At 38.4% G+C, this 13,246-nt stretch overlaps 2 protein-coding genes across 5 annotated transcripts in view; one reads left to right on the top strand and one right to left on the bottom strand.

Annotated features, from left to right (window-relative positions):
• The window catches only part of ubr7 (ubiquitin protein ligase E3 component n-recognin 7), a 32,769-nt gene extending 24,723 nt beyond the window's left edge, over positions 1 to 8,046 (top strand). The window contains exons 9-11 of the mRNA XM_020528891.2: positions 344 to 512; positions 1,293 to 1,354; positions 6,984 to 8,046. Coding sequence (XP_020384480.1) covers positions 344 to 512; positions 1,293 to 1,354; positions 6,984 to 7,076 — 324 coding nt within the window. The 3' untranslated portion in view covers positions 7,077 to 8,046. The remainder of the gene's footprint in view (positions 1 to 343; positions 513 to 1,292; positions 1,355 to 6,983) is intronic.
• A 688-nt stretch (positions 8,047 to 8,734) lies between these two features.
• The window catches only part of btbd7 (BTB (POZ) domain containing 7), a 44,906-nt gene continuing 40,394 nt past the window's right edge, over positions 8,735 to 13,246 (bottom strand). For 3 of the 4 annotated variants that reach the window (XM_048599950.1, XM_048599952.1, XM_048599953.1), the window contains one exon: positions 8,735 to 12,357. In XM_048599950.1, coding sequence (XP_048455907.1) covers positions 11,563 to 12,357 — 795 coding nt within the window. In that variant the 3' untranslated portion in view covers positions 8,735 to 11,562. The remainder of the gene's footprint in view (positions 12,358 to 13,246) is intronic. The other variant, XM_048599954.1, reaches the window with a different exon arrangement.

The following is a 13,246-nucleotide window of genomic DNA, read 5'->3' as shown; positions in this document are numbered from 1 at the left end:
AGATCTGATTAACAAAGAAATTTTTAATGCATCCAAACCATTTTATTTTAAATGTCGAAATAAAGACTAAATACTGATTGACATTTCACACGTCTGTGAATGAAATACCGATATGGATTGACAGTCTAACAGTTTTAGTTTGAAGAAATTCTTCCTATTTCCACAATTTGTCTTTTTTTTTCTGTCTCTTTTCTTTCAATCACTTTGACTTAAACACAATTGACATTTCACAATCTTTGTTTTTAAATGAGGTGTTCGTTGGTAGGGTGTTGATGTAAATAAAATTTCTCATTGCGACTTGGTCAGTTTGTATTCACAAGTAAGAGTTGGTCTTTCTTTTCAGAACCTGTATAATGAACTGGAAATCTCCTTTCTGTTGGACGAATTTGATACTGTGCTGGCCTATGAAAATAAAGGCAAAACAGTTGAAGAGACTGAACGAGAAAAATGTGATCCATTGATGACTGCTCTGAGCAACATGAATAGAATCCAACAAGTTGAACTCATTTATGGTAAACTGTTCCCTTTTTTTTCCACCTGGTGATAACTGAATAGACTTCTTTTTTTCTAAAGCAATTTAGTTTGAACCCTTAGCTGCTAGGTCACTTGTTTTTTTTTTGTAGACCTCAAAGTGATTGAGAGATCAAGCCTTGTGAAGTTAAATTATAGGATGGATCTCCAGAGTAATATGCCAAATCTTTTGTCAGTTGTTGATTTTTGTGAAATTTCAACAGTTTTTGAGTACATAAACTTATACAAAGTCATTGAAAGACAATAGATGGAATGAAATCTGATTCTGCTCACTAAATTTTTCATTTGTTCCAGAATATATGTTCAGGATTTGGGATCTGGAGTGTAGTGTTGGGATGGGTGAATTTTCAATATTACTAGTGTATTTTAATTCTTACTAGATCCTTAAAGCTTCCCTGTTTACCCCTTATGGCAGGTTTACTAAAAATCTCCCATAAGAAGCTATTGCTGCTGCTTATTGGAGAAGCTATTGCTCATGAGGTTTTTCTTTGCAAGTGAAAATATCTGAAAAATTGTCACTAAATAATTGATAAAATACTGTTAGTGTGTGTATTGTGAAAACGCTATGTAAATCTGTAGCTTCTGTTTGTCTGGTTTCTATGGTTAAAGTGTTAGTGCACGTGAAGTATTGCTTGTCTCCAGCAAATTTATTTTCTGTACTGGATAAGAAATGACAGACCACAGAATTAAGTCATTATGTTCGCTTTGAGAGTACGGAGTACTTTAATGAGCTGTTTGTGGTTTCTTTTCTCTTTGACTAGAATACAATGATTTAAAGACTGAACTGAAAGATTATCTGAAAAGGTTTGCAGATGAGGGAAAGGTAAGGATTGTTCAATGTTTTATTGTCTGAAATTTGTTTTACAGCTATCAGAACTTCAAGGTTAAAATGAACCACATACCTCATGTGGAATTGTGCCAAGTTCTGTGCTGTTTACTGATGTTAATGGGGTTGCAACAGGGACACAATTTGGCTACACTACACTACAGTGGTGGAGATGGGGACTGGGCAGTTGGAGGGGAGAATTGGCCTACTATCCTACTCTGTGTGTGTCCGGCCTTGAACACTGATCTGAGGAAATTTTTAAAAGATGGGTACTGAATAAGCTAGCACGTTGGAAGCTGTTACCGTTTTTTTTGGAACCATCCCTCAGTAAGATGTACAGAAGGAAGGAACAAAAACACTGAGGTTAGATAAGGTGAAGTACTTTAGATTCCTGTTAAATTCCAGATCTTGTATAAAACCATGCAAGTGATCCAATCCAATTCAAGTCAAGAGTTTAGGTATTTCTTTACTGATCCATCCTCTGACAGTTCTGCGTTATTCCACCTTGGCTTTTCTGGAGCCGTGGTCACAAGGCGAGACTCCTTACACTTTTTTCTCTTTTGTTAAGCTCAGGAGGAAGAGTTTTTTTTTTTTTGTTTGGTTTCAAGTGGAACTAAAACATCTTCAATAGTGACTTTAGCCAACTTGGCATTTTTGCCCTGCTATCTGGAAAGATATTTGTTTCTTTTTAAATCATTCATGGGACAAGGGTGTCACTGGCTAGGCTAGCATTTATTGCCCAGAGGGCAGTCAAGAGTCAACCACATTCTGTGGATCTGCAGTCTCACGTAGGCCAGACCAGGTAAGGGTGGTAGTTTCTGTCCCTAAAGGACATCAGTGATCCAGGTGGGTTTTTTTTGATAATGGAGTTGCAGTCCTCATCAGACACTTAATTCCACATTTGTATTGAATTCAACTTCCACCGTCTGCCATGGTGAGATTCGAACCTGGGTCTCTGGCTTAATAGTAGAGCCATAATACCACCATGCTGTTGCCTCCCCTTTTAACCACACTACTAGCCCTGGCCTTTCACCATATCTTCTGCATCCATTGAATCACCTTCCATCTATCTGCTGTGACATTTGGCTCTAATTTCCTCTGTCAACTGCCTTTTTGTGCTGTCAAAATGCTCTGTGCTGGCATGGACCGTAAGACATTAGGAGCAGAAATTAGGCCCCTCAGCCCAAACATTCAACCATGGCTGATAAGTTTCTCAACCCCTTTCTCCCAGTAACCCTTGATCCCCTTGACAATCAGGAACCTATCTATCTCTGTCTTCAATATACTCAATGACCTGGCCTCCGCAGCCTTCTGTAGCAGCGAATTCCATAGATTCACCACTCTCTGGCTGAAGAAGTTTCTCCTTATCTCCGTTCTAAAAGGTCTTCCCTTTATTCTAAGGCTGTGCCCTTGGTTCCTAGTCTCTCCTACCAATGGAAACATCTTCCCAACATGCACTCTGTCCAGGCCATTCAGTATTCTGTAAATTTCAATTAGATGCCCCCCTCATTCTTCTAAAATCCATCGAGTATAGACCCAGAGTCCTCAAACGCTCCTCATATGTTACGCTTTTCATTCCTGGGACCATTCTCATGAACCTCCTCTGAACCCGCTCCAGGGCCAGTCCATCCTTCCTGAGATATCAGGCCCAAAACTGCGCACAATACTCCAAATATGACCTGACCAGAGCCTTATAGAGCCTCGGAAGTACATTCCTGCTTTTATATTCAAGTCCTCTCAAAATACATGCCAAAGTTGCATTTACCTTCCTAGCTACTGACTCAACCTGCAAGTTTACCTTGAGAGAATCCTGGACTAGAACTCCCAAATCTCTTTGCACTTCAGACTTCTGAATTTTCTCCCCATTTAGAAAATAGTCTATACCTCTTCTTCTTTCCAAAGTGCATGACCTCACACTTTCCCACGTTGTACTCCATCTACTACTTCTTTGCCCACTCTCCTAACTTGTCCAAATCGTTCTACAGCCTCCCCACCTCATCAATACTACCTGTCCCTCTACTTATCTTTGTGTTGTCTGCAAACTTAGCCATAATGCCCTCCGTTCCTTAATCTAGATCATTAATGTATAAAGTGAAAAGTTGTGGTCCCAATACCGACCCTTGTGGAACACCACTTGTCACCAGCTGCCATCCTGAGAAAGACCCTTTTATCCCCACTCTCTGCTTTCAGCCAGACAGCCAATCTTCTATCCATGCTAGCACCTTGCCTCTAACACCATGGGACCTTATCTTACTCAGCAGCCTCCTACATGACACCCTGTCAAAAACCTTCTCAAAGTCCAGGTAGATAACATCCATTGGTTCTGCTTGGTCTAACCTGCTCAGTATTTCCTCCAAAGAATTCTAGTAGATTTGTCAGGCATGACCTCCCCTTGATGAAGCTGTGCTGACTTTGCCCTATTTTACTATGCACTTCCAAGTATTCAGAAATCTCATTCTTCACAATGGACTCTAAAATCTTACCCATGACTGAGGTTAGGCTAATAGGTCTGTAATTTTCCGTCTTTTGCCTTATTCCCTTTTTAAACGGGGGTGATGCATTAGCGATTTTCCAGTCCTTTGGGACCCTCCCTAACTCTAGCGATTCCTGAAAGATCATCACTAACACCTCTGCCATCTCTTCAACTATCTCAAGAACTGTGGGCTGTAGTCCATCTGGTCCTGATTGGTTTATCCACCCCTTCAGGCCATTCAGTTTTTCTAGCACCTTCTCCTTGGTGATGACCACCATCCTCAGCTCAGTCCCTTGACTCTCTTGAATTTCTGGGATATTACTCATGTCTTCCACTGTGAAGACTGACGCGAAGTAATTATTCAGTTCCTCAGCCATTTCCTTGTTCCCCACTACCAACTCTGTAGTGTCATTTGCCAACAATCCAGTGTCCACTTTTTTGCCTTTCTTTTGCCCTTCATATATCTAAAGAAACTCTTACAATCCTCCTTTTATATTACTGGCTGGCTTATCCTCCTATTTAATCTACTCCCTCATTTTTTTTCTTTTGTTGCCCTCTGGTCTTTTGTACACTTCCCAATCCTCTGGTTTCCCACTGCCCTTCGCCCCTTTAAATGCTTTTCTCTTTTGCTTTTATGCTATCCCTGACTTCCCTATTAAGCCATGGTTGCTTATTTTTCCTAGGGATGAAATTTTGCTGTGTCTCCTGAATTACTTCTAGAAACTCCTGCCATTGCTGTTCCACTGTCTTTCCTGCTAGGCTTGTCCCCCAGTCAATTCTGCCTCTGTATTTGCCTTTATTCAGCTGTAATACCGTTACCTCTGATTCCATCTTCTCCCTCTCAAATTGCACAGTACATTCAACCATACTATGATCACGGCCTCCTAAGGGTTCCTTCACCTTAAGCTCCCTTTATCAAGTCTGCCTCATTGCACAACACTAAATCCAGTATTGCCCGTTCCCTAGTGGGCTCCACCACAAGCTGCCCCAAAAAACCATCTTGTAGACATTCCACAAATTTCTTTTCTTGCAATCCCCAACCAACCTGATTTTTCCCAGTCTACCTGCATATTGAAATCCCCCATGATCACTGTAACTTTGCCTTTCTGCACACCTTTTTCTATCTCCTGGTTCTATTGGCTTCAATCAGAATTCTTTTCCCTTTAATAGCCTCAACCTCATCTCCCAACCACTCAGTGGACATTATTCCACCTCACAACTGGTTGCATTTTAAGGAGTATAAATGCAAGACGTACAAGAAATACATAAAATGTCACAATTCCTTGCACACCAGGGCCACTGTGAGGCTGAAGCAACTCCATACTGCTCACTGTTCCCATACTATTTTGGCTTTGGAGTTGAAGTTGAATCATTTCCCAAAGATTCCATCGTTCACATGTTGACTCAGCTATTCCAATGTTCTTTCTATCAGTCAGTTTCTCTTCCATTCTCAACTTCATCACACCCAAAGCTTGGTTCCTTGTAACTTTATCCTAAACCGATTTCTGCTGGCTTGATTGATGTTCTGTGACTTATAAATTTAGTGTCTGGTTCTTCAAATACCTCAAATTTCAAATCTCTTAATGACTTCATAACTCACTTATCTTTAACTTCCATTTATTTTCTTGTGCAGCCACCTCCACCCCCCACCACTGGCTACGGGACTTCAGTTATCAAGACTGATCCTAAAGACCCATCTGACCAAGCTTTTAGTTAATACACATGTATCTTAGCAAATATGGATGCACTCATTTTGTCAAACACCTTGGAATGTTTTTCCTACATTAGATACTGTGTAGTGCAATGTTGTGTTGATGTACTTTATCCATTCTGCAAGAGGCAAGAGCAAAAATTGATCATTTAGTCCATCAAGTCTGCTACAGCATTCAGTACCTGCTAAACTTGTAAGATGGAATTTTATGACTTGTACACAATACTCCTAAAGTCCTCTGTGCCAAAGCTTTTTGCAGTCTTTCTCCTTTTAAACTATATTCACCTCCTCTATTCTTCTTAGTGAAATGCATAACCTCATTTTCTGCCAGATTTTTGCTCACTATTAAGTCTTTCTGCATTTATCCCTTTTGAGTCCTATAAAATTTTTGTATGTTTCAAGGAGATCACTTCAGATGCCTAATTCTAGATCAGTGGCTTTCAACCAGTGTAGAGTGGCAGGATAGTGAGAAGCGTGCATCAGATTTTTGGGGAAGCAGCACTACTTTACCCAAAATATCTTCCATTTTCCTCTGGAGCCTTGGTTCCTATTAACAAAGACAGTATCTACTACCACCAAGTGATCCAATCAACAGAGCAAGCTTTCAGACTTGTACAGGTGCAGGAAATTTTGAAGATTCTGTGCTCACAGTTAAAGGGTTTATTTTTGCCAATGGATTAGAAACATTAATGCTTTTGATTTCTATACGGTTGTATGCACTGTTGCAAACCTCTCCAGCTGATAAATGTCAGTTATAGCCTTAAAGTGTGTATGTAATGGCTTTGTCTCATTGAGTGTACCTCAATACTGTAATGGTTGGGAAGCACTGTTATAGGGCAAACAGGCAGAGTCTCCTTGTAGGACAATTCCTACATCCTCAGAATCTGTCTGGTGAACATTTGCAAATGTATCCTTCTTAGGTGAGGAGTCCAGATAACAATATTTCAAGTGCAGTCTGAACAAGATTTTATTCAAATCCTCTTGCTGGACTTGCATATTTGCTTTGTGACTTTGGTATCCTTCCTTTGAAAAGTGACCACTTTTCACACTTTTTTACTGAAACTAACCAAGGTGGAGGTGGTGCCTTGTTTTCCATTTGGTGGAATTCACAATTGAGCTTCAGCAATTTTCTGTTGTTAGTTCTAAACCTCTCTCCTGCTATCCATATTTTTTTAATTCACCCTTCCATTGATGATTTGTAACTTCAAGGTTTCCCAAAATGCCATAATTGGCTGGAGCAGTCCTAGGCTAGGAGGTAGAGAAAGTGTGGGTTGCTGCTCAACACCAGTAACTGGAAATGCATCTAGCCATGATCGGTCTGTCATCATGGAGAAACCATTTAGTTGTGAAAGTAAAAATATTAATGCTGTCCTAACTTCAAAAGCTGAAATCTGTTTCAAGGAAAGTTAATCATTCACTGGTCCTATTTTTACATCCAATAGGTAGTCACAAGTGAAGATATACAGCATTTCTTTGAAGAACTTCAGTCAAAGAAGCGACGGCGGGTGGATGGAATGCAGTACTTCTGCAGTTAAAGCAGAAATCATCAATTGCTCAGTTTTTTCCAACAATAGCAATTAAAATTAGTTGACCCTGTTTTTCTTTTGCCCATGTTTCGTGAGGTTCACTTCTAAGGCAGAGAAACTTATTCAATATGCAGCAGCATTAGTAGAGAATTTAATACTAGTGCACATTTTGTAGTGAGGAATATCCAGCTATGCATAACTGGATTTTCTAATTGAAATTAATGGCTCCTACAATATATGCATTGTGATTTTAAACTTTTTAAAACAGCGATGCCCATAATAAACATTGGACAGTTTAGGACACGACCGGGCCCGTTCCTTGGGTCATCTGTACTCCCTCCCAATTAGCTAGGTAACTCGTCAACTTCGACAGCTGCAGCATGATAGATGTTGAATATAAAATGATATGCAAGCGTCAAAACTTACCTAATTTTGTCCAATGCCTCCAGTGTTGCTGGGAGGAGGAATGATTCAGCAAGCTAAAACTTAAATGTGCATAATTTAGAAATTGAAAAAATTGTTAATATTGGATAGGACCTTTTGAGTACAGTGGTGGTGTAAGCGAATCCAGCAACCAAAAGATTGTCATGAAGCAGACACTTTAAATCCTTCTGGTTTAGGAAGGTATCAAGTGCTTTAATGTCAAGGATCCCTTGGTCCAGATAATATTTCAATGTGGCTTTTAAAATAAACTAATGCCAATATTCCATTCTATATGTGCTTTATCAAGTTATAAAGGAGTATGTCTAGGTATACGACTGCCGGTGGACAAAACCAACATTGATGTCAGGTGGAAATCTGGATCTTCATTTAGTCATCACCTGAACAATTTTGTACTTAAGCTAAAACAATGTTCTATAAAGTGCTTAGTTTAAATGCATTTTGTTTCCACAGTCTGTGCAGGTTATAATTGAAACATGGACTTGGTTTTTTTGCATTGTCTAATGGCTTTGCTTCAATAAACACTTTAAACATTTTACTGCAGCTTCCCCAACTCAATCTGTATAGCTGAGTGAAAGGTCTTAGCAGATTTATTTTGTAATTAAATATTTACTATGAGAAGAGAAACAGCAATAAAACTCGGTTACTTTGCTACCTAACTGATTACTATAAAGCCCAAATTCCTCATTCTAATATTTTGAACTTCTTCAGTCATTCCTCAATGCTAGATTTAGAGAAGGCCCTTTAACTTTTTTCAGGACTGTTACCATTTAGGGATAAATGTCTTTGTTTGAACAAGGTATGAGGAAAACACTTCACGGTCATGGGGGAGAAAAGAGTTTGAAGACAGGTTTTAGAAGAAATTCTACCTTGCAAACAGAAATATAAAAAGTAAATAAATGAGGCCAGAGCTAGTGCAGAAGGTTTAGATGGGGCAAGATATTGAACAGTAACTTTATGAAAGCTAATGTGATCATTTGAGCTGGATTTGATATACAATTCAATTATGAGCATTAGTTTTTAAGGTGAAAATTTAGTGGCAATGTGCTTTATATTGCTACATAGAACTTGATTCCTTAGTTACTGTGTAACTTCTGGTTCAATTATCTTTTTGCAGGTCTTGCAGCAGTCTCCTGGTAAACTACTTTGCAGCATAGTGATTAATTTAAAACTGGATATTTCACACCATATTAACCAGTTTTACAATTCAAAAAATGAATGAGACATTCTATAGACCATTTATTTGAAACACCACTTATGGCAATGTAGAATTTGTTACATGCTTTTCTCTCCCCCCGAATAGTAGAAAAATAGATCAGATTCTGTACAACTACCATGATACTTGATAGGGAGATGCATCTTATTAAGCAATAATAATCTTACTAAGATGCTAAAATAAAAATAGTCTCTTTAAAAACATTATATACACTGAAGCATAGTAGAATCTACAAAGATGGTTATGCGGTTTGTAGAAAACACTTGCATAGGACATTTGATCAACATTACTGATACTTGAGCCTTTAGTATAGAAGGCACTTCACTGTATCCCAGTAACAGCTTCGATCAGAAGAATCGAAAACAAATCATGAAAGGATTAACACTAAATGCAAGTTTTAGAAATCTTTTGCTATCAAACACCAAAACTTCATCTTTAAAGAGATTCCAAGATTTTGTATAAGTCTAACATTCAACCAAAGTTAAATTGGTAAATCACAGCAATTTAAGAGCATGCATTTGGTGGGTGGTAGGGAAAGCAAAGATGATACACAGCTCATCAGAACAATATAAAAAAGTAGCAGCAGTTCAGGCAGCTTTGAGATACCGTGCTGTATACTGGGACAGTTAGATTATTCTATATTTAAGGATGAGACAGATTCCAGGCATGTAACATTTTTACAATTTTGAAGAAACATTTGAAAAATTGCTGAGCAGAAGCAACAATTTCTTTTAAAAACAGCTTAGTTTTGCTCAAATGTTCAAGCATTTGCTTAATCCAGTAAAATCTTATTTAAAACTAAAGGTACATCTGGAAACAATACACTTGCCTAGTGTAATTTGAGATAGACAAGATTGTTTTTCTCCCCCCTTTCCCTGAAAGCAATGTTTCCATGCACCTGTTGTGCCTTTCATAACCTCAGGACATCCCTAAGCTAATGAAGTACTTTTGAAGTGTAGTCATTGCTGTAATGTCGGAATTGCAGCGGTCAATTTGTATTCAGCTAGGCTCCACAAAAGGAACAATGCAATATTATCTAAAGAATCTATTCTGCGATGTTGGTTAGGGAATAAATATTGGTCAGGATGCTGGGGAGAATTTCCCTGCTGCTCTTCAAAATAGTGCCTTAGGATCTTCTATCTCCACCTGAGAAAGCAAGCAAGCAAGGCCTCTGTTTAATAAATATCTCAGCCAGAGCCCCTCAATTTTATGCTCAAGTTTCTGGAAAGCAAATCTCACAACCTAATAACTCAGAGCAGGGAGTTCTACAACAGCTGAAATTCACTTAAAAGTTGCTCATCAGGAACAAACCTTCATGATTATATTGCAGCTCTCAAGTTTTAAATCTTAACAGATCATTTTGATTGCAGTACCACTAGAGACAGATGATTAGATTGCATAGTAGCAGTGAAGAGATCAGTTCTTCTATTACCCATGCTTTGCATTGGAAACTGGCAGTCAGTCAGTTAATCACTCACACTATCCTGTCTCTTCCCATTTTACTTCCAATTCTGATCATGCGAACAAAAAAAACTGAACAGGAAAAACAAAAATAAAAGTAAACATCTGTGCACAACTGTCAATCCAGTTTTATACTACAAATAATATTTTAAAAATACCACAACCAGATTACAACTAAAACACTAGTTCTATGGAGCTTGTTGCAGCTTATTAGCTACTTAAAGTTTCTATCTGCAATTTTTCTTTGAATCCATATATTTGCTACAGCTAAAAAGAATAATCTCAACTCCCTACATCCTTTCACCTTCTATCTAGGGTTAGTGTAACACCATTTCCCCTTCAAACAGATGACATAAGTCTTTGAAAACTGAGAAAAGCATTGGATTTGACTCACCTGGGAATTGAGCCTGAAGCTCATCACATGCTGGACAACTGAAAAGTCCCTCAACAAGGGAGTAATACAGCCCAAATATGTGCAATGTGCAAAGTCTACCTGGTTGCAGCAAGGGAAAATATAATAAATTTAAAATATAACAGACCTCAGATTCTAACTATTCACTTCAATAGTTGATTGATTCCAATACTTCAAAGTACACAATTTCAGAGACCAACATATCATTCAAAACTTTGAGAAGCAGCTGCCTAATCAAATGAGGAGAAAGGCCAAAGAGGTTTCACATAATCTGCCACAGATCAACACAAGGCGAAAGATATGGCAGCAGTTTTGGATGGAACTCTAGCTACTTTATCTGTGTTGCTAGGATTTCTGCCTTTGGGATTCAGCTTCTCTCCATATATTAAAACATTAATCTTATAAACCGATTGTCACAGCAATCTGATTGTCCCAAGATTAAGACTACAGATTCAGATTGACTAGGATCTGTGCTCTCTCTCAATACAGGCAGTGGGCCAGTGGAATACAGGTAATCTTCCCTTGTAAGTGTATTCCAATGCCTAGAATATACTTCAAAAGAATACCATCCATTCTAAATAAGACTATAAACTTTCTCAAAAATGAGAAAATACATCAACTGGTATCAGAATACTTTTCAGACATACAGCTCACCATTAAATATCACAAAGCCTTAATTCAATACACAAAATACATCCACATTTTTAAACAAACCTGTAAAAAGGAGGTAACAGATCAAGCATTTTTTTCTCAAAATGGTAAACTCGATTAAGCAGACTATTTAAACATTAGAAAGAATGAAAATACTGGTGCAAGACATGGTCTTCAAGATATCACAAAAGTCATAGAAAACCATCTAGAAACAGTTCAGATCAAGGTAGAAATGTTATATATACGAAACATTATGAAAGCAAAGTTAATAATGCAGTCATCTGAAGAAAACGTAGACTAGATCACTGTCATCACTAAAGAGCAGATTTTTTGTATGGAAGATCAGGTCTGCTTGGTGATCTCCTTTCTCGGCTTAATGTATCTTCCCTATTCTGAATGGTTCTGTGGGGCTGGACACTGACTCCTGGCTCCAGCATGCCATCATCAGATGACCTTCTGTTGTAGCTAGCCTCATGATTCTCAGAACTACAAGGCACACGCAAAGCTCGACTTGCCGTTAGGCCATAGGTTAGATCTGTCTCCATTAAACCCCTACTTCTAGTATGCAGAGACCCTCCACTAGACTCCTGTAAAAGTGCCAAGTCCAACCGGTGTGGAGGCTGCTCCAAGAAATCAAAGTACGGTGGGTCACTGGGTCGGGGCTGATGAACTTCGGGAGGCAGCAAGTATTCTCTCAGTGGTTCTTCTGGTTTACTCGAGGTTTCATTGCAAAGTGAGGTCATTTTGAAACTTGCTGCTGCTGGCCTATTGTGACTGTACAAGTCTGGACCCAAAAATGTTCCTTGTGCAGAAGCTGGCGTACGTCTGCTGGTTCCTGGAGTGCATGATCGGTAAGCTGTGCTGGAAGAGAAGTCATACAGATCTGGATACTCCACTTTCAGGTCAGGTTTCCTCCTCGTACTGTGTGTATGCCTATTGTGTATATATGGAGTAGGACGTGGAAATGATGCAGAATCTGAAGCCATTTGGTTTATTTCAGCATTCAGACTCACTTCTGGAAACCTTCTATCCTTCAGTGATAGATTACTCAAGGACGTCACACCCATCGCAATGTCTGGCATTAGTTCATTTAAGGTACCTTCAGTATTCTAGGAGAATTTTTTTAAAAAAGACATTTATAAAATGAAACAAGTGTAGAATTTCTAACTCCATAGCTTTATAAACGAGACCACAAATCTACCGAACATAATTTGTCAGCTATTTACCAACATGCAAAATATTTTGAATAAATTAGATTAAATATGAAATCTTATTAAAGTGTTTGTATTAAAAGCATCTCAGTTGGAACCAAAAAACACAAAAGCAATGGACAACTAAACATTCTCAGGTAATCGTTAGCAGGGAGTCCTCTTGACAACATCCTTGTGCTTTTTCCTACTCTTACAATCAAACTGATGCCTGGACTAAGATCACATCAACATTCTCCATCAATAGGAGAAACAATTCTCTCAAGGTGAATAGTCATTCAAATTAAACAATTAGATTTTTAAAAAAAAAAAATCATATTTTGAAAGGAGATCAGTTACAGCCAGTTCTGCAGGGTTCAGATGTTTCATTATTAAAATAAAATAGGGATCTTGCCTACAGCATTTGCTAATGTCCAATACATTTTCTCAAAGGCACCGGAACAATTTTCTTTGCTCACAAATAAGAACACAAGAGAAAAAAAATTAAAAACAGGTGATCAAACAGGACGAGGCACCTGGTATGCAGCTTCATTTCATGGAAGCTTGAACAATCTTCCAACAGGTTGAACAATCAATGCACAAGTCTGCAAACTTGCTCTGCAGAACTACTGAAATTATAGAAATCAGTAGCATTGGTACAAAAGTGCAACACGCACATTGGGACCAGAATATGCAAAAATCAGTCCCAGGTTTACTAGTTATTTGAAACACAAATTTCATGAAAAATTAACAGTTTTCTAGCATGCACTGTGAAATGTACTCTTATTGTACTGTAATACAAAATAGGAAA

Source organism: Rhincodon typus, chromosome 8 (assembly GCF_021869965.1).
Source record: "Rhincodon typus isolate 14 chromosome 8, sRhiTyp1.1, whole genome shotgun sequence".
NCBI classification, from domain to species: domain Eukaryota; kingdom Metazoa; phylum Chordata; class Chondrichthyes; order Orectolobiformes; family Rhincodontidae; genus Rhincodon; species Rhincodon typus.
This window is presented reverse-complemented; position numbering and strand designations above follow the sequence as displayed.